Source organism: Bacillus rossius, chromosome 1 (assembly GCF_032445375.1).
Source record: "Bacillus rossius redtenbacheri isolate Brsri chromosome 1, Brsri_v3, whole genome shotgun sequence".
Taxonomy (NCBI): domain Eukaryota; kingdom Metazoa; phylum Arthropoda; class Insecta; order Phasmatodea; family Bacillidae; genus Bacillus; species Bacillus rossius.
The window spans coordinates 346,757,679-346,784,551 of record NC_086330.1 but is presented as its reverse complement, the minus strand read 5'-3'; the positions used below and the strand labels follow the sequence as shown (position 1 = coordinate 346,784,551).

Sequence of the window (26,873 nt, the reverse complement as noted above, 5' to 3'; positions counted from 1 at the left end):
CCTACATTAAGAAACTTTAACATGATTCACTATTGAATTAATTATTATTAAGCTTCATTTCTTTGCATTATTAACAGTTGCATCCAAGTTTGTAGATAAACAAAGTTAGAGTTTGTATCTGAGGAAAGGTTGTGTACATGTACATACATAATGAAATGCACAGTCATTTAGCAGTAGATGAAAATTAAAATTAGTTAATGGTTTGTAAGCTGTTATTGGGACAAAGAATTAGTGAATCATTAAAACCCATACTTCACATGTGTAATTAAAACATTGGTTATATGACAATTCCGTTTTGAGTTTAATTTTGGGTACGAAAAATTTGGTACACAGTCTTTATCTAAAATTTTCCACTGTCAAATTATATTGTTACCTCTCAAGGTATCATACGGGCATGTTAACAACACAAAAGAGTGCGTACTAGTTTTATGTGTGTGCACAGAGATGAAGAGGTATGTGACACACCAGACAGTGTCACCCTGGGTGTTCCCAATACTTTTGGAGCTCGTGCACCCAGCCTGGGGCCACCAGAGATTAGGAAAGGATCCACATGGAGCCTGAGGTCCGTTTCTGGGAGAGGGGGAATTCACTTTACTACACATACCAATATGGTGGCCAATTGTTTACAAGTGTATCAGCGGTACTTGCATTTGAGGTTAAAGTGCTGAAGATTTATTTGAAATTGATCGTTCCAAATCATATCAATATTATGAATGTTCATTTCAGACTTCTTATTATATATGAACATATTTAACTGTAATATTTTTGATCTAACTTTCTCCCGAATGGCTGAACTGCTGTCGTTAATCAAAGTAGGCTAGAACAGCTGATACAAATATAAACAAACATCCACCATGTTGGTATGCGAAAAACCAAAGGAAAAAAAAGGGCTTCATGTCTGATGGCTAATGCTCTTTCTGGATCCTTTTCTAATTTCTGGGTGCGACCGGTCTGAAAAGTTGGAGCACTCTGTATGTTCATGATTATGATATGATTGTGCTTTCTTTGGTTGTAGGAACACCATCTTCAGCGGGCTATCGTCACTGGACTTATCATCCCCACGCCTGAAGTTTCAGAAATCCCAGATGAAATCTACAACAGGTTATATCCGCAGGACTACAAGATGCCTCGCCAGTTCATACACATGCAGCGTAAGTTGTTTCCCTTTGCTGCTGCAGAGTGAGTCGACTTTACTTGTGGTGCCACCGAAGGATGATTTCTTGATATGAGTTGGCTTTCTGGAAGCCTTAAGCCACTCTTGACATTACTAAACATAATGAAATTGAAGGTTTGATCACAAAAGTAATTAAAAAGTCTGAAAATAGACATTGAAGTTATGAAACTTTAGTTCCCAGCAACCTTTTCTTAATTTTTTTTTTTTTTTTTTTGCACCTTACTATTGTTTGTAGTTGTACATATAACATAAATACATAGACATTCCACTTAAATAATGTGGAAATTATCTTTGAAGGGGTTTTTGCCTTCTAACACAATTGTTACGTTTCGGCGACTAGATCTATCTCATACTATGTTTAATTTTGTTTTGAACACACACAATGTGATATAAAATATTGGTCAGTAAATGTAAACTGTACTTAAAAAGCTCTGAAATTGTTATTTTAAACGCCCTGCTTTTATGCTGAAATAGTCAATACGGTTTACAACTGTATCGTTATATTGGCTTCAGAAAATTCAAAAAGGTTTGATTGGGGATCCAAGGTTAATTTACTGAAATTTAATTCATCTCTAAAACATTGGCCATCATTGGTTTTAGAACTAGGATAATAACGTATGTTAAATCTGATGGTATAGATGAATGTTTCAAATGTGTTGAAGGTGATAAAGAAACAAACAGAAATTTTCTGGATAGTAAAAAGGTTCAACACACAGAAGAGATAGGCAGGTTCGACAAATCGAACATAGAAACAAAAATAGATATTTTTGGTGAATTATAGATGGTACTTTAGCAGTGAATTTAGCAACAACAATTGTGTACCGGTACCTGTTTAATAAAGTAGACTGTTAATTAAAATATGTGGAAAATAGGTAGGAAATAGATAATGTTAGTGAAACTTTGGACAAGAAATAGGTGTAATGGAACGTCTAAGGAAACACAAACCGTAATACTGAAGAATAATGGTAATTACTGCCAATTTGACTATTTTGCAACAAGTGGAGAGGGAAGTGTGAACATAACTGCAGAGCCAGTAGTTTAGAATGAGAGCCATGTCCTATAAGGCAGCTACTGTTTGTGACATTAGATGGCCAGATGTTTTAGGGTAGTGAAGTGTATCTGAGCACTGTTCACATTCTTCAATAGCGGATTACTGTCTGGAATCCCATCATTCATTTGAGGTTATTACCAAGCTTGTCATCGAAAATTAAGACAAATTCATGGGCACAAAAGCGGAAAACAGTTTAGGAGAACCCCAGAAAGGCATGTAGTTTTTGATAAAAGTGGATAAGTAATAGATTTTTTTAAGGGTCGCGCACAAGTACATAACTTCCCTTGATAGGTGTGGTAGGTGAGAATTCATTGTGCAAGTATGTATCACCTCGGGAGACTCTTGAGACAATTTTAAATTAGTACGTTGTTCTATATATGTATTTGTCTCTGTACACCCGAACCACAGGGGTGGCTCCAGGGCCAAGCAAGCTGGACAATCGCACAGTGCCCCGTGACTAGCAGGGCCCCGCACCGCCTCTTCTATTACTAACGCAATAAACATATTTGTCATTAAACTGTAGAATACTATTTGTTACCTAATGTAAATGTAATTTATTAGAATTTAGTTTTGCAAAACCTGTAGTTATTTCTATACTATAAACTTACAAATAAATGAGCAAAACCGTTGTTGAAATTTGAAGTCCTGGTTGACTTAAATACATTGTTAAGGTGAGATTAATTTTTAAAAAAGAATCACTTTTTCTCTGGGGGCCTCTCTCCAAAATGTCAAGAGCCCCACAAATGCCAATGGTCCAGGGCCAGGGCCAAACAAGTTCTTGGGGCACCACTGCCAAGCCGTCACAAGCATCGGCTACGAAGTTCTGTGTTGTGAGACCTGAATGATAAACAAGTGGTGCTAGCTGCAAATACACTTGGCTCGAACAGTAGTAAAGGTCCATCAAATTAATACTTAGCGACCATGTCTTTTACAGTTTCTGTATTTTAGTCTTTAGCATAGTTGTTCCTGGAGTAAATGGTTTTTCTCACCATGTCTGATCTTTCCTGTTAAGATAAATTAGACCAGGCATTTGTGTGGACTCTAAAGTGCTTATGTTAGAATCTTTCCTCTATGCAATCTCTCTAAACAGTTTTACCCTTCTTTTTCAGCATTTGCTATGGAACAGGATATTCCGGATTATGACATGGATTCCGAGGATGAAAGCTGGGTGAACGCGCAAGCGAAAAAGTTTGATCTGACACCTCGCAAGGCAAGTCATTAATTTATCACATTTATGGTGACAAACTTTTTTTCTTTTTGATAACATTGTAATCTTACTGATTTAATTATTAATAGTGATGCACCGATTATGCCGCCGGTTAATCGGCAACTGCAATTATTGACCCAATGCCGATTAATTGTAATTGGCGATTACCAGGTTAGGTTATAACCGATTGCCGATTATTGTAAAATTTGTTGCTGAAACCCATATGGCTTGAAAGAAAAGAAAGTACATTTAAAGTTTAAACCTTAATAAGTTCTTGAATTGAAACTACAAACGGCTGAAATCTCTTAACGAATATGACCGTGGAAGGTAGGGAATGTCAACGTCTCGGAGTGTACATAGATACTTTCGCCTAATTATATTTGCTTGTTTCATGAATTGTGCTCGCACATACATAACTGCCCCATATTACTATTTACAGTATTTACCCCTTTCAATTCAATTGCTTACTGTACAATTTATCCTGTTAAGTTAATGTCGTGAATGGTATTATTGTCACAATATTTACCATGGCCACAGCCAAATCACACATGTGATTTCTTCACACAAAATATTTAGTTAAGAAAATAAATGCATTTTTAAAGCTGTCACAATTGACAATATGGCATATGTTACTTATATTAGTAAATGTAAGTCTGAAAAAAAAAAATTGGACATGGTATCGTAGAAACGATGCGCCTAACTAATTTTCACTGCGTACCGTATGTCGGCCATGTTTGTTATGTATGATGTGAGGTTGGAACAGACATCACGCACAAATACACAATAGCGCCATCGGTTCACATTCCACTGCCGCTACATAATTCCCTTTCTCAAAGGATTGAGAAAAGTAGGCTCACGTGATGCTAATTACTAATTAATAAACTGAAATTGTGATTATTTGACATTTCTTTAAATTTAGTTCTTTTTAGTTTTTAACGGGAGTTACTAAAATAAAATACCAAATTGCAACCATAATGCTTGCACAAGTGATGATCAGAATTGAAGTTGGCAACACTACAATAGTAAGTCATGAATATTGAATACTGCAGTTTTTTTTTTTTCGTAGACAATGGCCATTAACGTTGACACATTGTAGTTTAGCTTTGTATTTTGATTGTTGATCAACATAATGTCGTCTTCAAGATCGAAAAGTGATATATGGAAATATTTCTCGGTGGATTTAATAAGTGAATCTAAAGCAAAATGCTTAATATGTGGAACACTCATCTCATGAGGCAGTTACGGGAACCGGAAGTTGTACACAAATACAAACATGTGGAACCACGCAAAAAAAATTTCATTCCAGTGAAGTGATTTCAGCAAAAATAAATAAAAGTTGGGAAAGTGAAGTAGATGATCCTGATGTCACTCCTAGACCACCTGAAAAACATGCACTGTCACAAACAACACTACCAGCCATGGTATCAAAAAAAATAAAGTACTTGCCCACTGATCCAAGAGCTCAAGAAATTACTCGAGCTGTTAGAGAAATGATCTGTGTTGACATGCAGCCACTCAATATTGTCAACAACAAAGGGTTTAAGCTACTAATGGAGAAAGCAGTACCAAAGTATGCACTTCCTTCCAGGAATCATTTGAGTACTGTAGTTATACCATCTATGTTTGAAGATGTTAGACGAGTAAAAACAGAACGGCGTTCAAGTAGGAATATTTAGTAAAAGACTTTGTTTTTTATTTCAACTTTACGCAAAAACTGATAATCGGTATTAGTAATCAGTAATTGCAATTATTAGTGTAATAATCGGTAATCGTAATCGGCAAAGTATAATCGGTGCATCACTAATTATTAACAAGACTAAGTTTTAATGTTCTGCGTAAAAGAATTCTTGAAATATTTTGTATCCAGGGTAGCATCTTAAATTACACACTTTTTGCTGATGCTAAATAGTTTGAATTACACAGTATTTTGGAACTTGGTGTGTAAAACATCCTTATGGTAATCTACCAAGAGATGTTAGAAACAACTACCGTAATTTTAAAATTTGTTTCCAGGTACTAATTTTTTTTGTTTTGTTTTCTTTAGTATTGTTACTCGTGTGTTTCAAGGAAGAAGAACAGGCATATATTTTCAGCTTCCCCCCCTCCCCTTTTTTTTCCCTTATATTTGAATTTTAAGAAGTTGTCTAACAATGAATAACCTTTTTGCAAGGGTTTTTTTATGTATGTGAATAGTGAAACAGAGCTTTGATAGACTCATTGAAGGAATCAATTAATTGACTATGTGAACAGTTCACTGGAAAGTGTGATTTGGAAGCTTAAGATTCATAACTATCGAGTCTCTCCCATGCTCAAGTAATCCTGATACATACTGCTTTGCCTTCAGATATTGTGTTATTATTATGAAATACTATCCATTTTACCCTAGGAATTTTTTAGGATACAGTTAGTTTTTGTAGAAATTTTATGGCTTTGTTTAGTTTTAGTTAGGTCAAGTCTTGCCTATTGTCTTTGTATGTATCACAAAAGCATCAGAAAAATTATTACATGCATTTTCGTATTCAAGTAATCAAACATAGTTTTATCTATTTACTTACTTTACTTTACCTTATAATTCTTTAATTTTTTCTCTAGTATGTCTGTAAAATGAGACGTCTTTAGCATTTCACTGAAACATAATTCAGAATTGTGCAGGTCATGGAACTCACCTAAAAGTAATGTAACTCTAGGGCGGTTGAAAATTTCTTGAAAAAGTTACAAAATGAAAATATTAAGACATCATGAAACTTAAATTTTCAGCAACCTTTGATAACTGGTTTTTTGTTTCATGATACCACACTTCAATTTATAGTTACATTTAAATATAAATTTTCGAAAACGGGAATATAAGATACAAGAATAATAGTTGCAAAATTCTTGAAAAAGTTACAAAATGAAAATATAACAGATGCCATGAAACTAAAATTTTAAGCAACCTTTGATAACTTGTTTTTTTTTTTTTTTTTGTTTCATGATGCCACACTTCAATTTATAGTTACACTTAAAATATAAATTTTGGAAAACTAGAATATAAGATTCAAGAATAATGGTAGATCTATTTCTTTTATTGTTTAAATCCACATAATACTAAAAAAATGGCCCTGAGATTTAAAATGTTGTGAGATCATTTTACTAAAAGGTCCTGAAATTTGTTCACCATTTATTTGTGAACACTTTCAATTTATCAGTAGTTTTCATCAACAGTAGGCACTACGAAAATGTACGAGCTAGCAGTGTACGTTTGGAACTGTTTGGGTATGCTACTCGAGACGATGCTGGAATCACAAAAACACGACAGCATTGTGCAAAGATGGCGATGCAACAGCAAAATAGTTTATCCCTGTGAACATGCAGTTTTTACTCGTTTGACAGCCAAAAATAAACAATTGTGTATGAAATGTTTCTTAATGTTACATACTCGCCAAATATACATCAATGCTTGCATGTTTTTTTTCATAGATATATTTGCGAGAGTAATCTGTATTAACTCAAGTTTAACATTTAATTGTAAAACTTACTGACGGACACATTTCAGAGATTTCACGAATATATTTAATAAAAAAAAAAAATACAAGAACAAGTTTAACTATCTTTTGAAACCAGAATTCTGACACTCATTTCAGAAATCCTTTGCCAGCAAGCTGCGTCCGCCATTTTTGTTGCTCGGACATCATAGATGTGGTGAAGGTGATTAGTTGTAAATCGTTGCGTCGCAGTCGTTGCGCTGTTGTGATTCCAGCACAGTGGATCTTTGGGCTTCCAGTGGAATGTACCGGTGATCCAATTTGCAGCTAAGCAACCTGGGCGGGTTGCCGTCAGGTTGCATGCACGTGTGTGTGTGTGTGAGTGGGAGTGGTGAGGGAGAGAGAGACGGTGCGCTGGGAGGCTGAGGTGTGACCGTGCTGTGCAGTTCGAGGAGATGATGGACCGGCTGGAGAAGGGCAGCGGCCAGACCGTGCTGAAGCTCCAGGAGGCCAAGGCACTCCTCAAGGAGGACGACGACCTCATCAGAGCCGTCTACGACTACTGGCTCGACAAGAGGCTGAAGACAGTGAGTGCCTGCGGCGCTGCAGTCAAAAGATATTTACTAAATATTATCTAACAGTGATGAACTAAATACCAATTTTCTCGAATCCGAATTCGAATCTCAAAGAGTACCTCTAGTATACCCCTTGAATCTGAATATAGGTCTCAAGGGTAAAAAATAAAATAATGCACAAGAAATAAAAATTTTAACTATGGTGTTGAAACATTCAACCCTTTGAATGTTTGTTTCACAAACTAATATTCCAGAATCAATAAATATCATAATTTTATTTATATAATAATTTTTTAAAAGTACACTATCTTGGGAAATGGAAACAGGATAGGTATAAAGAAAAAAATTGACCTAGTAAATTTCAGAGATCATCAGAGTTCAATTTTTAATTTACTTTATTAATTTCTGTAATAATTTTCTTCAAATCTTTTTCCTCAAATATTGGGTCCTTCGAATATTAAGTATCTGAGGATTTGATTGGCCCATCCCTAGTAAAAAGTCCTGCAAGTGTTTACAATTTTTATCACTTGCACCACCTTTTGCAGCTTAAATGTAATGTTTAGTAAAATGCAAAAGAACAATGGGAATAAATTTACAGAAAAATCACATAAATAATAGTAATGACAAGAAAATAAAGTAAGCTACTCAGTGTGTGAGACCGAGCATTAAGGTCTCGTCTCGTGAACAGACATGTCGTTAGCGATGTTACGAGGGGTGAAACAGGGACGTGGAGCAGCGGCGGAATGCGTTTGTGAGGATGAGAGTACCCAGAGAAAACCCACGTGGCTTACTGTAACTGAATTAATGAATTAGATCGTTATGCCTCAAAGGCATTGGGGTCATTAGAGATGGCAAGGGGTGATGAAATGAGAGTACTGGAGTACTACGAGGTAACTTACCGGCTTAATTGCCATGAAGAAAGGTTTTCCGACCACTCATTTAGTTTTTTCCCCCTTTGAAATAGAATAGAATGAATGTCCATACATCTGTCAGTGGAAGAAAAAATGATACAGTCTAGAAGGGCTATTATGTAACTTGTTTGCAATTTTTTTTTTCTTTCATTTATTTATTTCTCGTAGCTTCGTGTGAATAAAATTTACTTGATAGTACAAATAACTATTTCCACCTTTAGTGATTACCATATTGAATTTATACCTGATTGAAAATTTTACGCAGTGTAATATTTTGTTTTTAATGCCAGCTGTGATACAAAAATGTTTGTGGTTGTAAAAATAAACCCATTTGAGATTGATATATTGGTTGCTTTTTTTTTTTTTTTTAATATTGTACTAACCCAATGTTTTTTTATTGTAGTTAAAGCTGCTCTTTGAATATTTTTCCAGCAACATCCACTGATTCCTACTGTGAAAACAGAACACAGAATTGGCCTGGCCATAAACAGTCCGTACCTGGCTTTCCGGAGACGCACAGAGAAAATGCAGACCCGGAAAGTAAGAAAAAACGACGAAACATCCTACGAGAAGATGCTGAAACTGAAGCGTGATCTGGGCAGAGCTGTGACGTTGCTGGAGCTGGTGAAGCGGCGGGAGAAAACGAAACGCGAGCTGCTGCACCTCTCCATTGAAATTTTTGAGAAGAGGTGAGTCTTCGACAAAGTGGACCTATTTATGTTAATTGGTACATCACATTTTATACTAACCGTTGATGCATCAGTCCCAGTTTTCAGTTCTTGGTTCTTTCTGCTGGTTCTCTGCTGAAATTCAACTGGAAATGAGGACTGGAAATAATTTAGCCTGGCACCAAAAAAATTTTTAGTTACAGCCAAACCTTTGCAGATGGAAATGCCATAGACAATTCTTCAAGTCCCAAAAAATTTATTAAGGCTTAATAAAAGTTTTAAAAGTGTGTATATATCCAGTGGGAACAAAGCTTGGGTGACACACACACTACTCCTTTTAAATTTCCTTTCAGTGTCCAGTGAATATATATTATCTGCACCCTGTGTGACACATGAAAGTAATGGTGTGCAAATCTTTGAAAATAGCTGGTCGTATTCCCCCTTCTATTTCTTCGTCCCCTCACGCTAGCCCACCCGAATGGAGAGATGTGATGACGTATGCAAAAAAAATAATTATTTTATGTAACAATTTTTTTTTTTTTTGGGCTGACTCAATTTTTCTGCTTATCGCTTGCTGAGTAAATTTTAATTTTACACATCCATGCTTAGCACTGATTCCAATACAGAATGAGCGAACTGGAATAAATAATACCTAATACGTAGGGGCCTGTTCTTTTCGCGATCGCGATTAAACGACGATAAACGCGAAATCACCGTTAAATACAGTTTTTACGCAAAATCGCCATAACACAGCGTTTTTACACGAAATTTTGTATTAAAACGCGAAATCACAGTGTTTTTACGCGAAATTTAAATACTGGTTAAAAGACTTGTCTCATCAATGGTAAACAAACACCGCAACATGGCCGCCAAACAATCATAAATGCACTAAAGCAAACAAAAGCTTATACACGCTCACGTTATAATGTTAAACCCAAAAATATACTGTAAAAATACGCAAAACTACGGCGTTTATTTTCCTTTCCGGCATAATGTTTGGATAGATAAGACAAACAGGCGAAGTTTAAAAGCGTACGCACACCGCTCGGGGCACTGACGTCAGCTTGGAACAGCGACACCGGATAAATACAAAAGCAAGCAGATGATTGGGCGAACGGTGTTTGTAACAGCCTTACGTTAGTGGCCATATCACGTCAGCCGGGAGCGCTGCCATATAGTTGGAACAGCGTCGTAGTATCAAGCAGATTAAATCGCGCCAAAAAGCGGAAAAATGTACACAAACATTAATTTTCGAATGGTGTGACGATGATGATTAGTTGGCCAACAGTTTTTATAGATTTTGTTGGGTCCTTACAACAAGGCGGAAATACCATAACGCTGAATGTCAAAATTGACCACAAAGCCGAAATAACAACTGAATGAATTTGTGTGTGTTTCTTAAATGTACCTTAACGCCCAAATACCACAATCAAACCTAACCTTACCTTACTTACCTTACCTACATTACCTTACCTTACCTAACCTAGCCTAGCCTAGCCTAACCTAACCTAACCTATCCTAACCTAGCCTATCCTAACCTAGCCTATCCTAACCTAGCCTATCCTAACCTATCCTAACCTAGCCTAGCCTAACCTAGTCTAACCTAACCCAACCTTTGTGGCAGCCCTGTAATGACATCTTTTGGCATTGTTGTACACAGCAGTTTTCTAGCTGTCGTCGTTGTGATCAATTTGGCATTTCGGCGTTGTGCGTCCTCGATTTTTTTTTTTTTTTTTAACACCACTTTTGTGTTTTTAAGTGAATTTTAGCACCGCTTTTGTGTTTAAAAGTGAATTTTAACACCGCTTTTGGTAATTTTTAATGACGAAATCTGAAAATTTTATTTACCACTTTCAGGGGGCCCTACTAATACGGTACTAAACATTTGCTGTTCTCAGCGACACAAACTATCTCTTTCTCTCTCCTCCATCCAGATGATGGTCCTAGAATTAACTTGCACCTGTAATAGTACTATAATAGTTAAAACTTTTATCCAGCAGAGGACAAGAGGCCACCTGCGGTGTCGTTTATAATTAGCGCAAAATTTCCATGTGGATGTGACACAAGTGACCAGTTTTATTATTTGTTTTTGTTTTATTTATATGTATATATCAGGGATGGGTCAGTCAAATTCTCGAATCCTCAAATACAATCAGATCTTTAGTACTGTGTTTTATCGCATAATCGTCACACCGTTATTTAAGGCATCAAAATTTGGAGAGAGAAAATTATCACTTAAACATCACTTGATGTTTTTGGTCCCACTTTTAGATTCTGAGCGCTTTGTGTAGGTAGTTTTCCCGTATAAAACAATGTATTTAAAGTTCAAATCTAATATTCATTTGGATATTACCGCTTTGGTAATTTGACCAATTTGCAGTTTATGGTCAACAATTTTCCCTTATTTAGTGTTTGCTAATGTCATAGTTGCTGAAGACACAGCACCTTGTATTTTATTGGAAAGCATGTGTTGTGTGTGGGAAAAAAAAATTAAAGGTTTCAAATTAATACATATTTAAATTTTGTTACGTGCAGCATTCTCACAGTGTGCTCATCGCAGAATGTGTTGGTGTGCAGGTACCAAGCCGGGGACTTCAGTGGTCAGCTCTTGGCTGAGCTTTCTGCGCTGAAGGCTCCTCGTCCAGCGTTTGCTCCCATATTTACCAACCAGAACTGGGTCAACAAAGTTTCTAGCAAGGTAAGGGAACTGCATTACCAAAATTGTAATTAAAAAACAATATTTTTGTATTATCTTTACTGAAGTAATGTTCAGTTACCATGTTTTATCGCATAATTGTCACACTGTTATTTTAGGGTGCCAAAATTTGGATTAATAAACGTTGCATGATGTTTTTGGTCCCGCTATTAGATTCCGAGCGCCTTGTGTAAAGTTTTTTTTTTGTATAAAACGGTGTATTTTAAAGCATAAATCTAATATTTTTTCGGACATTACCACTTACTTATTTTATTAACGGAGGTACAAAGTTGTCTGATGTGTAAATTATTTTTAAAGATGTTTTTAAACGTTATAACCTTTATCTGGTCGTTTGCGTCGCCGCGGTGTACCGCTTATAAAAATGTAGGCAGCGCTAGTTGGCATCATTTATGTTTGGTTATGTTGCTTCCCGTATAGAGAGCGCACACGTAGTCGAATATCAATATCTCGCAAATTGCATGCAACGCGCGCAATCAGTCGAGTGCTGAGTTAACTACATTTGATGGCTCGCACTCTTTGTGGTATGTACTACGTAGTAGTAGTAGTAGTTTAGGCTCGCATTCTCGTCACAGATTATGTTTTTCTATTTAAAGTTGAAGAAAGGTTTTTGTTGCATGACTTATTAATTTAAATAGTTTAGCGTGCTTTTGTATACCCTACTTTTTAAATAAACGTACTTTCCGTGAATGGGTTTTGTTTTTATGAATTACTTTACCTAAAAAAAAAAAAATTTCTTATAAAAATTACACCCCTACTTTTCAAACTTTATATTAGTATAAAATGTACGACGATTATGTGATAAAACACGGTATTAAAATTTTCTTGCTTCAACAAAACTTTGATGCATGTTAATTTTAATGTGTTTAGGTTTTTTATTTAATGAGAATCAACTCTCGGCATTTAGTAGCTGACATTAAATCTAACATTTCTTCAATCATCTTGTGAATCACTTGAAAATCTATTAACTAGGTTCACATCTCATTACGTCATTACTTATTAACTCGCTAACCTACAAATTGCCTTGTTTCCACCCTAAGCTTGTGCTTCAAATCACATGTGGATGATTTGCAAGATTTGCTGGTATATTAGTGAATAACTAAGGATATGCAAGTTTTTTTTAAAAAAATTTGCACAAATAGTTTTATTTTTTATTTAACATTACAAATAAAATACCTAATTTATTTTAATTGTAAATTACCAATAGATACAGCTGGTGAAACCCATTCACTTGTCAGTAGCGGTCATGAGTCAGTGGTCAGTGAACGTGTGTGAGTACGCTCCCTGTATAAGTCACATGTTGGTTCTATTTGTATTAGACATCAGTCATTAATTCATCGTTTTTTAATCAGCGTGATTTTCTGGGTGGAGGTAGTTTTTTTTCTTTTTCCTCAAAATTCTGAAATTATTCGTGAATTAACTCAAGACAATATTCTTTGTAATGTGTTTAAATTATTGCCTAATAAGTCTGGGAAATTTAAGGAAATTGCCTTGGGTACCTTCAGATAACAAAGGATCAACTAGTTTCCCCTTATTCAGATACAGCTGGAATCTAGCAACTTAAAAAGTACTTAAAACAAGCAGCATGTTGATGAGCAATGTTTTACGATTGTGCAATACTCGTGTAAGCCTAATAACTACAGAGATATGTACTAAATCGTATTCCAATGAATATAAGAAAACTCTTTATGCACGTTGGTTTCAGAAAATTTCCACGTTGAAAAAAAAAAACATTAAACCGGTTGATAAAAAAAAATTGGTTGTCCGTAAAGTCTGTTTACGGGCGATAGTTTAACGTTACGTCATAACAAAACATTGTTGAAATGTTTGCATACTTTAAGAATAAAATTTAATCAATTAATTGTAATAATAAAATAATAAATACTTGAAATTATACTAGTAATCATATTTTTAAAATGCAAGAATAATTAATTTATTGCCGAAATTGTTTTTGTAATAAGCAATGAAAACCACATTAACTTTTCACTTCACTTTATAAACAGTCGACGAAACAGTTCACGTGTAGATGTAAGTTGTGTGCTGCCGCTGTCTCTCTTCTCCTCGGACGCATAGGCCAATCGAGTGGAAGAGAGATAGGTGCGGCGCAAGCGTACAATGAGCGTAACGGGACACAGCGTAATGGAACAATGTGTGTAATGGGACACTTTTTCGTGTGTGCAGCTGGCGTTCATCAATTTATTAGACGTCACGTCAAAATCTAAAGCACTCTTCGTAACTTGTTTGGATACATTGGTTCCAGAACAGCAGGTCGTACACTATATTAACAATGAACTTAATCTGTCCCAACTACAATTTGTCAAACTTTGTAAGAAATAAAATACATATGCTTAATTTCATATTTTAGTTCTTGAAATATACTTCAACAGGATTGATAACACTGTTGTTTGGTCTAATGGGGTACCTTATAAACCCTTTCTTTGACTGATATACAGGATCACACACATGAGGTGGACACTGCATGCAGGGTAGTATTTATACGGGTGGCAGGCATGTTACAAACCAATAAAAAAATATAAAAAAATTTAATGCAATATATATGAAACCAAGAAGATTTATTAAGAAAATTGGATTTATTTTTTGCAACATTAGCACCTACATAATTTCATATGTAACAAATAATGTGATTAAATTTTATATATATATTGAATATAAATATATAAATTTATATTAAAATACTTAAATTTTATGTGTATAATTAGTTGGTTTGACAAAAATTTTCATCAAACTGAAAATTTTATATGTTTAATCTTTTCTTTTTATTTAACTGTATATTCTATCAATTTTTTTGGACTCATGTGAAGTGTGAAATAAAGTTTCACTGAACGGTGAAGATTTCATTCATAAGATATTCAATATTGAATTCAGATAAAAATAAAATGAAGGATTGGCAGAAGCCTGCAAATAACATAAGCTGTTTGTGTTATTCAGAAATGTTTAAAACATGTTTGGCCAATTTAAACCACAGTATTTGCTTTAAACCATGTGGCATTATAAAAAAAGTTTTTTTTTTTCTAAATAATAGTTTTTTTATGTAGACTATTCTTTTTTTCTTCTAATTTTGTGCCAAAATTTTGAGATTAAGTTCTGATTTTTATTTTTGTGAATTTTTTAGATATAACTAATATTCTGCACAAATTAAATTTATCTAATCTGGCATGTGTCACATTTTTTATGCATAAAAGCCAGACCCACTGTTATTGAAGATTACTCTCTCTAATTACAACAATAGTTTGATCATTAATGTTTCTGGTGTTTTACAGGAACAAGAAAATTATATTCTAATCAAGAGCTCATCATTTTAATTATATAAATAAGTGAATAAGTTATAAACCATACTCACCCAAGTACTCCCTTGAAATTAAAACTACGTATTAACTACTAGTCAGTTCCCATTCTCTGTGAAAACCCGACTGTATTGTAAATCCCCTTTCTGTAAGGAATTCAGAAGAATGGTGAATCCTTCTTCTGTGGGGAAATACCCTTTCCATGGTTAAGTCCCAGACAGATGTGCAGATTTGCTAGACTTCAGTTCTTTGATGTTATAACTTTTGTGTTAACTTCATAACATATTAGTATATATAAGAAACTTGATTATTCTTAAAATGAGATGTAAATTTATATTTGTTGCTGTCATTTAAGAATGGTGTTTAAAATCTATACTAATATTATAAAGCTGAAGAGTTTGTTTGTTTGTTTGTTTGTTTGTTTGTTTAAACGCGCTAATCTCAGGAACCACTGGTCCGATTTGAAAAATTCTTTCAGTGTTGGATAGTACATTTATCGAGGAAGGCTATAGGCTATATTATATTATCAATAACATTAGGGATCCTTACTAAAAGTCCAATTTAGAATAAAATGTGTTGGAGAGGGTTAGATACAACATGCAGTACACGTACAAAGTGTGTGTTGACAATGCCGCAGGCGCTATTGCCTATTAACATTGTTGCCACGCACTAGATGCCTTATCATACTTAATTTTCCCATACAAGTAAAAAACACCCGTGTGATATTAACAACGAAGCAATCAGTACCCTCATAAGAGTTCAATTAGTATTTAAATACTTTTTATCACTTTAAATCGCAAACCTAAACTATTGTTTTTTTTTCCTCTCTCTGTGTTTAATTTGTTTTTTTATTGCCCTTTTTTGTTTTCAAGTATATATATTTTACAGACTTGAAACTTCACAGTAATGTTCCTTACGTTACACAGGATGACATTTTCCGAAAATTATATCCCATGGGTGGTTAAAACCAGGCAACAGTGGGTACTTTGTCTGCATGAGAACAGGATTTTGCATTGTTCATGCCTTCTGCATCTCCATGGCAACGGGCATTGCGCGGCAGTGGCGTACCCACAAGGAGGGGCATGTATAATGAGCGGCGCAAGAGTGATCTGCCTGTAGACTGCTGTAGCGAAGTACGGGTACATCAGTTGTACGTTGCGTGCACGAGTCGGGAAACCATCGGTGCTATTCATTTTCTCTCCGGTACATTATACAGCATTGTAATAAATTTTCACTGAATTTTTTTTATTTACCATTACTGTAAATGGGAGATGTGGCTTAATTTTTTTCCATTAGTATAGCCGTGCGAAGCCGGGTCGGGCAGCTAGTCATTAATAAATTTGTATCAGATATATTTAGTATGAACGTGGTGAAAACCAATATAACTATTGTAATAAAAATCCCTGGTTTAAACTAAGAAATCAGGTATTTTTTTCCAACCCCGGTAAAAATAACATGTTTAAGTATTATTTCTTAACTTACGCATTTATAAAATCTATAAACTAGAAGAAAATAATAGCTTTGGTTAGTGAGCATCTGAACTGTTGGCCAAATTGCTTGGTTCCAATATCTTAGAAATCTGCATTGTACTTAGTTTTATTTTAGCTATTAAATTATTTAAAAAAATGCTTAGCAAAGAGGCGCAGTACCCGGGTTGGAATTCAGAATGTGTTCCTTATGTATTTCAGATAGATAATGGGATGGTTCTTCCTTTCTCTATATCCCTAATGAGTGTTGTGTTTTTACCTGGGGTGGCGTATTATAATTTTTTTATAAACAAATTTTTTTTTTTTATTATTTATTAAAAAGTTTATTAAAAATTGTTGATGCTGCTGGATTTTTTTTTTTTTTTACTTTGCTATAAAATAGTGTTACAGTTAATTTTAGATGTCCGTGAATTTTTCGTACTGGATGTTGACTTGTGTCGGTCGACTGCGCAGGATGAAGTCGTTCCTAGGAAGAGGTCGTACAAGAAGCGCAAGCACAAATCAAACGCCGGCGTGGGACGGTCATGCGCCGGCTCGGACCTGCTGGGGGGCGACCTCGTCAGCACCGACGAGGAGCCCGACCCCTTGCTGGGGTCGGCGCCAGCCCCGGAGGAGGAGGAGGCGGCTGACCCCGCCGACGGCCCCTTCGGGTTCCGCCGGAACAAGTTCTGCAACTACCACGCGGTACGTCGGCTCCCCAGTTGCGCTCTCTCGCTCGCTTTTTACCCTAGTCTACTGTGTGTGTCTCAAAATAAGTTTCTGCGCCACATTCATCACAGCTAGAGCCAAGATTTTATGGTGTTACAGGTCATAAAAAACCTGATTTTCGTCATTTTAAATAGTGGATTTAGTCTTTATTGTCATTAAAAATAATAATTTGAACTCCTGAAGCGAATTGCATTGAATAACTGCTTCATTATGTAGAGGTGTGAAAGGACTTTTTTTTTTTTAATTCTAATCAAAGTCCTATTTTAAGAAAAATCCTTGGATACAACTTTGAATGATTCCGTGTGTGTTCCTGCATACCGTACACTGAATACGAACAGTGTAGGAAATATTTAGCAAGTAATTAAAAGCCAAACGTGTAAAACAAAAATTAGCTTGTGTATAAAAACAAGAGTAACATTATAAATTACATTTGAAATGTGAATATGTTATGATTATTGCATATTTAGGTGCCTTTAAATTATATTTAAACCATGCATGTGTGTAAATTCTAAATAATAAGTCAAGAATTTTGCTTTTTCTTTTAAATATATATGTTTACAACACCCATTAAACATAAATAGTCTAAAAACATTTTCACAAATAGTTTTGCTCTCCCTCGCATTATTTATAACTTAAATAAACCAATAATTTTTAAAATTTACATGCTTTTAGTAGAATCTTACTGTGCTATACATATATAGTGCTTCTGTAATTTAATGTAAACAAACCCTTTCTAATATAAGCAAAATGTTTTCAATGCAAGGATTTTCTTTCTTCTTCTTTCCTTCAATCACCCTGAAAAGAGGCATATAGTTGGATCTGTGGTTGGAAGAAACACCTATACATTATCATATTTTCCTATTGCCGTGTCACAAAAAAGTAATTCTTTTCTGTAGTTGGTAGAATAAAAAAAAATGAGACTAAAGCTAGTATACATGATGTCACAATATCAAGTTGTGAACAGCTGTGAATAGCCCAGATAATGACTGTTTCAAATAAAAAATAAAATAAGTGTCATGGTTTTTGAGTGGTAGGCAATTTTTTTTACCCCAATTATCAAATACTTTGCAAATTTCTATATTGTACTATTATAATTGTTGTTACGCAATCCTGAATAACTCCTCCAATGATAACAATCCAAAATAAAATTAAACATTCAGCTATTCAACAAATACTGCTCTAAGAAAAAAAATCTTTGGAATCTTCTAAGTTTTTTAAATTTTTTCCTACCCGAAGAGGAAGTCAAGAAAAATTAGTCTTCGATTATACTTCAAATTTCGGAAGCTTCGCACACCCCTATAAGACATTTAAAATGTGTACCTAGAACAATACAGTGCTGCATTGATGATTAGAGTAAACATAAAACTGCCACTAAAACATTCATTATTATTCTTCAGTAATGTTTTTTTCATTCATGATAAAATTATAAATATATTAAAATACGAAGTAAAGGTATTTTATGATAAAATATTTCAAAAATGTATTATGTATTATACTTTTATAATGCTGGAAAAAAACAAAAAGGACTAGTGTGTGACCACGATGATATTTGTTAGTCAAAAATTTTGGTAACAAATATTTACCTGTTTTTTACAAATAGCAGATAATGTGTAGAATATACAGGTTATGTCCGTAAAGTAATGAGACTGGCTGTACATGGAGCTCCAGTCGCCCAGAGGGCGGTCCCCGGCAGGGGGACCCGGTGGCAGTCACGTCCGAGCTCTGGCGCAGTGAGGATCACATGTAGCGCACAAGCTGTATTTGAGTTTTTGTCACAGCAGAAAACGTCCAAAATGAAGCGTTCGCTGGAGCACCACTACGCGATTAAATTCTGCTTTCGCCGGTGCCAAATCGCTTCCGAGACGCTTGCCTTGGTTAAGGAAGCTTACAAAGATGACGCCCGGTCAAGGGCCCAGGTTTTCCGGTGTTTCAGTGATTTCAAGAATGGACGGGAGACAATTAAAGACATGGAGCGATCTGGATGCCCTTCAACGAGTGGTTTGGACGAAAATTTGGCCAAGGTAAAAAATCTCCCGGACTCCGATCGTCGTTGGAATGTAGGATTAATCGCCAAAGACCTAAACGTATGCAAAACAACCGTTCACAAAATTATTTCTTAAAATGTTGAGTCATGAACAAAAATGACGAGTTGATGTTTCCTGTGAGATGTTGGAGCAGTTAGAAAGTAAACTAAACTTTCTAGACAACGTAATAACAGGCAATGAATCTTGGGTGTTCCAGTATGACCCTCAAACCTAGTGCCAAAGTACGAAGTGATATACCTGAACTACCCGCGCCCCAAGAAAGCGAGAATGTCAAAGTCCAAGGTATAGACAATGTTCATTGTCTTTTTTGATAAGCGTGGGATGGTCCACAAAGAATTTCCACCAATGGGACAAACTGTCAATGGCGTTTTCTACAAAGAAGTACTTGTGCACTTCCACAGAGCCGTCAAACCGGAGATGGCAGATTACTGGAAGCTCCAACATGTCAATGCTCCTGCCCACACTGCCTACTTGGCCCGGATAGAGTTCGCAATCTTTCCGCAGCCACCGTATAGCCCAGTTGTGAGCCCGCCAGACTTCTTCCTGTTCCCAAAGCTCAAGCGAATAATGAAAAGTCACAGTTTCGAAGATGTTCCTGTCATCCAACGAGCTGTCACAGAGTCTCTGGAAGAGGTTACGGCAGCTGACTTCCAAGGAGCCTTTGCAGCGTGGGAATCACGTTGGCAATGGTGTATCGATGCCCAAGGAGACTATTTGAAAGAATTTTATTTTAACAGTATGTACCGATCTGATCAATAAATATTTTTACCAGACCTAGTCTCATTACTTTACGGAAAAACCTTTTAGTATATGTAGAGACAAGATTTTATGGTTTTATTTTTACTTCAATTTCTTTTTTAAAACAGGGTTTTGGTGTTATTGTTTTTGATTTTATAAAAGCTATTTTGAAATATTTTTGCCAAAATAATGGTCAAATTAATATGCTGCATTTTTACAATATAATAATTTGTAATAAATTGTTCTAAAACAGATGCATTCAGAACAATAAAAATAAATTAGTGAACATTTGTGGTTCAAACATGATTCAATAAGAGATGTGCAATAAAACAAATTAAATTAATTTTTTATGATCCAGGCACTTTGTTACAATTTTTGGTCAGGAAATAAGTTAATTCCTTGAATTTCAAACATTAAAAGGTTACATTAATGATGCGGATTAAGTTTTGGTTAAATTCTACTTACCCTCTTTTATCGCATAATCGTCGCAGTCGCATAATCGTCGCACCTATATTTTAGGCAGTCAAGATCAGGATAAAAAAACTTCTCGCGTAAACGTCGTATGTTGTTTTGGTTCTGTTATTATATACCGAGCGCTTTGTGTAGGTATATTTTCCGTATAAAACTATGTATTTTAAAGTAGAAATGTAATATTTATTCGGACATTACCACATACTTCTTTAATTAACGGAAATACGAATTTGTCTGACGTGTAAATTTTCTTTTAAAGACTTTTTTAAACTTTATAACTTTTATCTGTTAGTTTGCGTCGTCGCGATGTACCATTTACAATAATGTAGAAAGCGCTAGTTAGCATCATTCGTGTTTGGTTATGTTGCTTCCCGTATAGAGCGCGCATTTGTAGTAGAATATCAATATCTCGTCAATTGCATGCAACGCACGCTCTCTATCATGTGCCGAGTTAACTACATTTGATAGCCCGCACTCTTTCGTGGGAAGTGTGTACAACGACCATAGTTTCGCGTTAGTTCACGTCACAGATTCAAGTGGCTTGCGTTGGCGTCACAATTCTGGTTTTTCTATTTAAAGTTGAAGAAAGATTTTTGTTGCACGACTTATTAATTTAAATTGTTTGGCGTGCTCTTTTAAACTTCACTTTTTAAATAAACGTTCTTTCTATGAATGGGTCTTGTTTTCATAAATAACTTTATCTAACAAATTTTATTTCTCGCATAATTGTCGCACCCCTACTTTTCTAACTTTATTTTAGAGTAAAATGTGCGACGATTATGCGAGAAAACACGGTAGTTCCATGATATAACTTGCATTTCTGTGTTATGATGTATTTCGACATGTGTTTCGGTGTTATTTCAGTTTTATTGCAATTCATACAATCTGGTCTCTAAGTAATATGGTGCAAAATTAACAACTAACTAAAAGTATTATGCAATGTTTAAATAGTGAAACACACGAAGGAATTGCAATGATGCAAAGATAATAGTGTGACAATGCAGTTACTCAACATGGTGGGTGAAACTAAGCCTCAACCAGTATTGTTCGAGTCTGGGGGAACAGCATGCCTAGCGAATGTGTGACTGTAAAGATGTGCGGCGCAGATGGTGTGGATGAATGGCATTTTGTGTTGTCAGCCTCTGCCGAACGGCCTCGGGAACTGGCCGTGGGCAGGCCGGGAGGAAGGCGGGCTGCCAGATACCAGGTACCGCTACTGCCTCACGTCCCTCTCCGTCCCGCAGAAAAGGTGCATTGGCTTCGCCCGGAGGAGGGTCGGGCGAGGTGGAAGGTACTGGCTGTGGCAGCTGCTGACCATTGTTAGGGGCAGGCATTTTTCGCGAAAAGATCTGAGCACTTAGACTGCAACAAGGTACACCCGCAACTGTGGTTACTTCCTTGCGATTGGCGGCCGTCTGCGAGAGATGTCGTTGCCTTATTTGACCGGGCCACTCAGGACGCCTTTACTTCTGCACATTGGTGTTGTTACAATCGACATAAATAGGAAATAAACTACTCAATCACGAAACACAGATGATGCTATAGTGTTTTAACTTTCAACTGGTCTCGGAATCTTTTTGCGAAATATGCATGCCCCTAACCATTGTTCAACTAGGTTCACATGTGTTGTATTCATGAGTTTCCTTTCCAGTGTTCATGACAGTGAAGATGTAACTAGGCTTCATTTCATTTGCTTCATTTCAATAGCATGAAAGTAAAAAAATGTATTTTGGCAGAAAGTAATTGGTAAAATTTATTTTGCAATTATATTTTTGTATTCATTTCAAAAAATTTCATAGTTAATAATAGCATTTAATTGTATGCAGTAAAACCCTGTTGTTACGACCACATTTATTATGACCACAGAGAAAAATTCTAAAGTCAAAAATTTAAGGGAAACATTTTTTGAAGCTCTTTGCGCTGTGTTTCTCTTGGCAAGTGCTGTACTGCATACAGTAGACATCCCCTCCCCCTGGTTCATCCTGTCCACCCTCCTATCACAGATAACTAGGCCTGTGTGGTTCCCCGGTTTTTCGGGGACCAGAAAAAATATTTTTACTGATCTGGACCCAAATTTTGAAATTTTCGGTTCGGGGTATTTTTTGTACCTTTTTATAAGTTCTTCCTTTGCGATCTGTAATATTGACGAAATGAATTTTATGTCAAAAACTGTGTATCGTAAAGAAAACATGCATAGAATAAAACTAGGGGTGTGCGGGAATAGGTTTTATTACTGCGGGAAATTTTCGGGAAAAATAAATTATTCCCGCGGGAAACGGGACGGGATCGGGAAAAATTAAAAAAAAAAAAGCTTATTTTTTTAATTTTAATATGAGAAGATGGCCATTTAAAAGTTTCTTGCAAAGTTAGTTGTTTTTTGCTGTTATTTCTTTTGTCTGCTTCACTTGCCCTTTTTCAGCGGCGACTTCATATTTTTTAGCATCCTCAAATTCTTTTTTTATAGAGGGATGTTTATTGAGATGTCTTAGTAATCCAGACGTGCTATCATGCTCGCATCTCAAGAATTTTCCACATGAGACACACTTTGCCAGGGATTTACTGTCTGTCAGACGTTCAAAATACTTCCAAACACCTTTAGGTTTATAAAGCCTAGTCCACATACCTCGTCCTCGGACCGTAGTCCGCGGACAGCTAACTGCTGATTGGTGCACATGACCCTCTGACGTCACGTCCCCGTGTCCCAATGTCCCAATGTCCCATGTCCCAAGATCATTCGCAATTTTTAACTTTTAGTCCGCGGACGAGTCAGAGATTTGTTTGACTCGCGGGAGTTGAAAGAGTTAGGAGCAATTTGACCTGAAATAAAAAAAGAGTTGGTCGCGAAGAGAACGATTTGAGGTTAATGTTTGTTAACATTTTCTTTGTTTTACACTGTGCTTTTACATGCAGACGTCTTGAAAACTATATGAAGATTCGTCTGAAGTTAAAACTGCTTAGGCAATAATTCACCTAATATTGTGCCACGTATTATAAAAGCTCAATTATATTATGTTGTAATATTTATTTATTTAACATATTGTCAAAATTAATGTACAAAATATAACCTGCAAACTTCAATTTCAAAACATTTGAAACAAATTAAACTATGCATATGTAAATCTAGCAGACGACTTTAAATGAAAACAACTTGAAGTAGACAAAAGCAAATGCCCGCACATATACTGCACTCTGGTGTTACGACTGCTAAGCTTCACTTCGGACCTGCTTCGGACCAGCAGCATGTAGACAGCACAAAATGTGTGCATTCGTCCGCGGACATTGGGCGTCCGCGGACCACTGTCCGAGGACGAGGTATGTGGACTAGCCTTATGTAACAGGCTGATCGGTTGCGACCTCCATTATTTGTAGGCTGCTAGTTTGTTTTAATATACAACGGCATCGGAAATAGGAACAGATACTTTGCACAAGCCTGTAACGTAAGCCGACAAAGCCAGCCAAACTAAACCGTAAACAACTATTTTTTTCTCCCAAAGCAAAATAATAGATGTTTAGATACTCGTGAGCAGTGGTGTAAAACTACGTGATTTCATAATTTTCAAAGTGCCAATACAGTTCTCTACATCGCCACTGCTATCAAGTAATGAGAACGGTTACGCTTCGTTATGTAACGCAAGTCTAGTATTTCTTATATCTTTGGTGAAAAGGTTGGATTGCACATGTGTTTTGTTTGTGTCTAAGGAAACACATAACACAGTGGTTTTAGGTTAAGTATTCGATGATGACGGCAATAACGTTATATAACTGACTATTCACGTATCTTGCAAATTTGTACCTTTGAAGAAATATTTTTATGAACGCATACAATATTTAAGATACTCCATGTACGTTTTTTATATTCCAGTTAGATATTTGTAAACAATTATCATAATTCACTGCACACCACAGCTGTCGCTACGATCGGCATACGTTTAAAAGATGTTTTGCGTTTAAATAGTACGGAAACCCTTCAAAAATGTACGAATCCATAAAAAATATTGTTGTAAAAACAGTTTGAATTGATAGAAAACATTTTCACATGATTAGTAAACATTTGTAAATTTTTAAACAATTTCCCGAAAAATTCGGGAGTAATAAAATTCCTGCCCGGCATTTTGGGAAGCCCTTTTTCCCGACTTTTTTCCCGAAGCGTCGGGATCCCGCACACCCCTAAATAAAACTTGTTGAAATTTTAATGATGAACAAAAAATGTTTTTACTTAATTTTTTGCATCTCTAATGATTTTAATTTTATTGGCAAGTCTCCATATGTCCTGCTGTGGAACTGTTTTGCAGTACTTCTGCTGTAGCTCCAAGCTTAGTTGAAATAACCACATACTCTGCCTCTAAACTAGGTTACTTATGCCAATTTTGACTGCCTCCTGAACCGTAGATGTGACTGATTGTTGAAACGGATGAGACAGATAAACACTTTGGATTGCGCGGGGAAAGGGAGTGGGAGTGGCTGAAAGAGAGTGAGGGAGAGTGTGTGTATGCGCACCCACGTGCTGATGAAGTTTGTTGCAGGGTCCCTCCCATTTCGTTTTTCATTTGTGGTTGTCAGCGACTACAACCGTGCGAGCAATAATGTATTGTCATGGCTGCTTAACTGTCTTGACCTCTGTGGCGATTATTGTTACGGCCTAAGTCTAATAATAAATTAACATTTTAATTAGACGTCTGCAAGCCTAAGAATTTTACTTCGATCCAAGCTCGAGCTTTTGTGGTACAGTTACATTTTTGGGAAATTATTTTTATCTTAAACTTAGTATAATGTTTGAATATAGTATTAAAATTAAGTGGGCTTATTAATTTTGGGTAACTATTTACAGAGGGTGTTTATATTTTGCACTGCTAGAAAAAAAAATTGCTTCATTGAATCTTACCTGTTTCCATTGGTTCATTAGTAACTGATATCATCCAACTAACATAACCACAGTTTACAAGTATGTATATGTTTGTGTAAATGTAACATATCTTTAGAATAATTTCATCCTTGTCAATTTTTCTGGAGTCATTACTGAGCTTCAACAAACTTAGCACCAAAAATCATGTTGTTTGAAAAGTACATTCACAGTGTTTCAACATTTCCACTTTTCAGCACAATAATTCTGAGAGAGATTGTCATAGAGTATTAAATTCTGTTCTTTAATCTATCATGCAGAAAAATAATTTGTTCTGCACGTTCAGGAGTTAAATTAGCTCTACGATTGGAGATAGTGTTTCCAGCTGAAGTGAAGCATCTCTCGCTGGCAACCTGCGTGGCTGGAATGCTTAAGTAAAATTGCTTAACCTCAAAATTAGTGTCATAAATATCTGTAACTGGTCATTAAAGTTTAATCAATTGAAAGTAATAAAAATAGAAGCATTTTACTTAATTCAATTTACACTTGCAAAAAAAAACATAGGCATAATAAACCTACATGGAAATTAAAGTCTTTTTCAATATCCAGAAGTCTGAAATATGTTTATTCATGTCATCAAATGTAGAGCTGTACTGAAGAAGCCGATATTGCCAATATTTAGTTGAATCGGCATTTCTGCCGACTTCCGAAGGCTTGTTAATTTTCGGCCGATATTACTGAAAAACGAAAGAGACTGCCATAACCTAAAAATCCACGACTACCATTTTCACTTTTTGTAGTAGTACTGCATTCTTTCAGATTGCATTATTTCTTAGCAACATGTGCCAACTGTAAATATCAAAATTTAACATTTTTTTTTTATAGTAATGTTTTTTAATTTAATATGTCATAAATAAATAATACATTACCATCACGGTAAATATACATCTCGGTTGTTACGGAAACTATAGTGCAAATGTGGTAGCTATCATGCTTCTGTAGTAATTATGGTATCTACAAAGAATCTTTTTAGTTCTTTTTATGGTAATTATCTTAAAATAACTATTGGGTTTGTACTGTAGTTATGGTACATCATCCATATTTCTTCGTAAGTTGTTTTTCATTTTTCTTTTCTTCATATTTACGTGCGCCATTACTATTTGAGACAGGAACTTTCAGAAAAAATTTTAACGGGACTTTATATCACATTTTTAATGGCGTAAATGATGAGACCCCGGGCAATTTAAACGCTTTATACGGAAAAACCTACCATGCGGGACCTCTTAAGCAAGTTTTACTGTATTTTTCCCTGTAAATAGTAAAACACCGTCACAATGTTTTCCGGCCAAACAACCTGCTGCTTCTGAAGCTCGAAATTTTCGAGCCTAACAATTTTATCGAGCCGAGCTTGAGCTTGAAGTAAGTTTTCGGCTGGAGCTCAATTTTCAAGTACTAGCAGACCTCTAATTTAATCAATATTCCTTTCATTTTTCTTATGAAATCTATGTCAAATTTACTT

At 35.6% G+C, this 26,873-nt stretch overlaps 1 protein-coding gene across 1 annotated transcript in view; it reads left to right on the top strand.

Annotated features, from left to right (window-relative positions):
• The window catches only part of LOC134528182 (enhancer of polycomb homolog 1), an 85,427-nt gene that overhangs the window by 6,116 nt on the left and 52,438 nt on the right, over positions 1-26,873 (top strand). Inside the window, exons 2-8 of the mRNA XM_063361571.1 lie at positions 1,016-1,151; positions 3,335-3,435; positions 7,340-7,480; positions 8,812-9,068; positions 11,625-11,745; positions 17,006-17,236; positions 21,654-21,805. Coding sequence (XP_063217641.1) covers positions 1,016-1,151; positions 3,335-3,435; positions 7,340-7,480; positions 8,812-9,068; positions 11,625-11,745; positions 17,006-17,236; positions 21,654-21,805 — 1,139 coding nt within the window. The remainder of the gene's footprint in view (positions 1-1,015; positions 1,152-3,334; positions 3,436-7,339; positions 7,481-8,811; positions 9,069-11,624; positions 11,746-17,005; positions 17,237-21,653; positions 21,806-26,873) is intronic.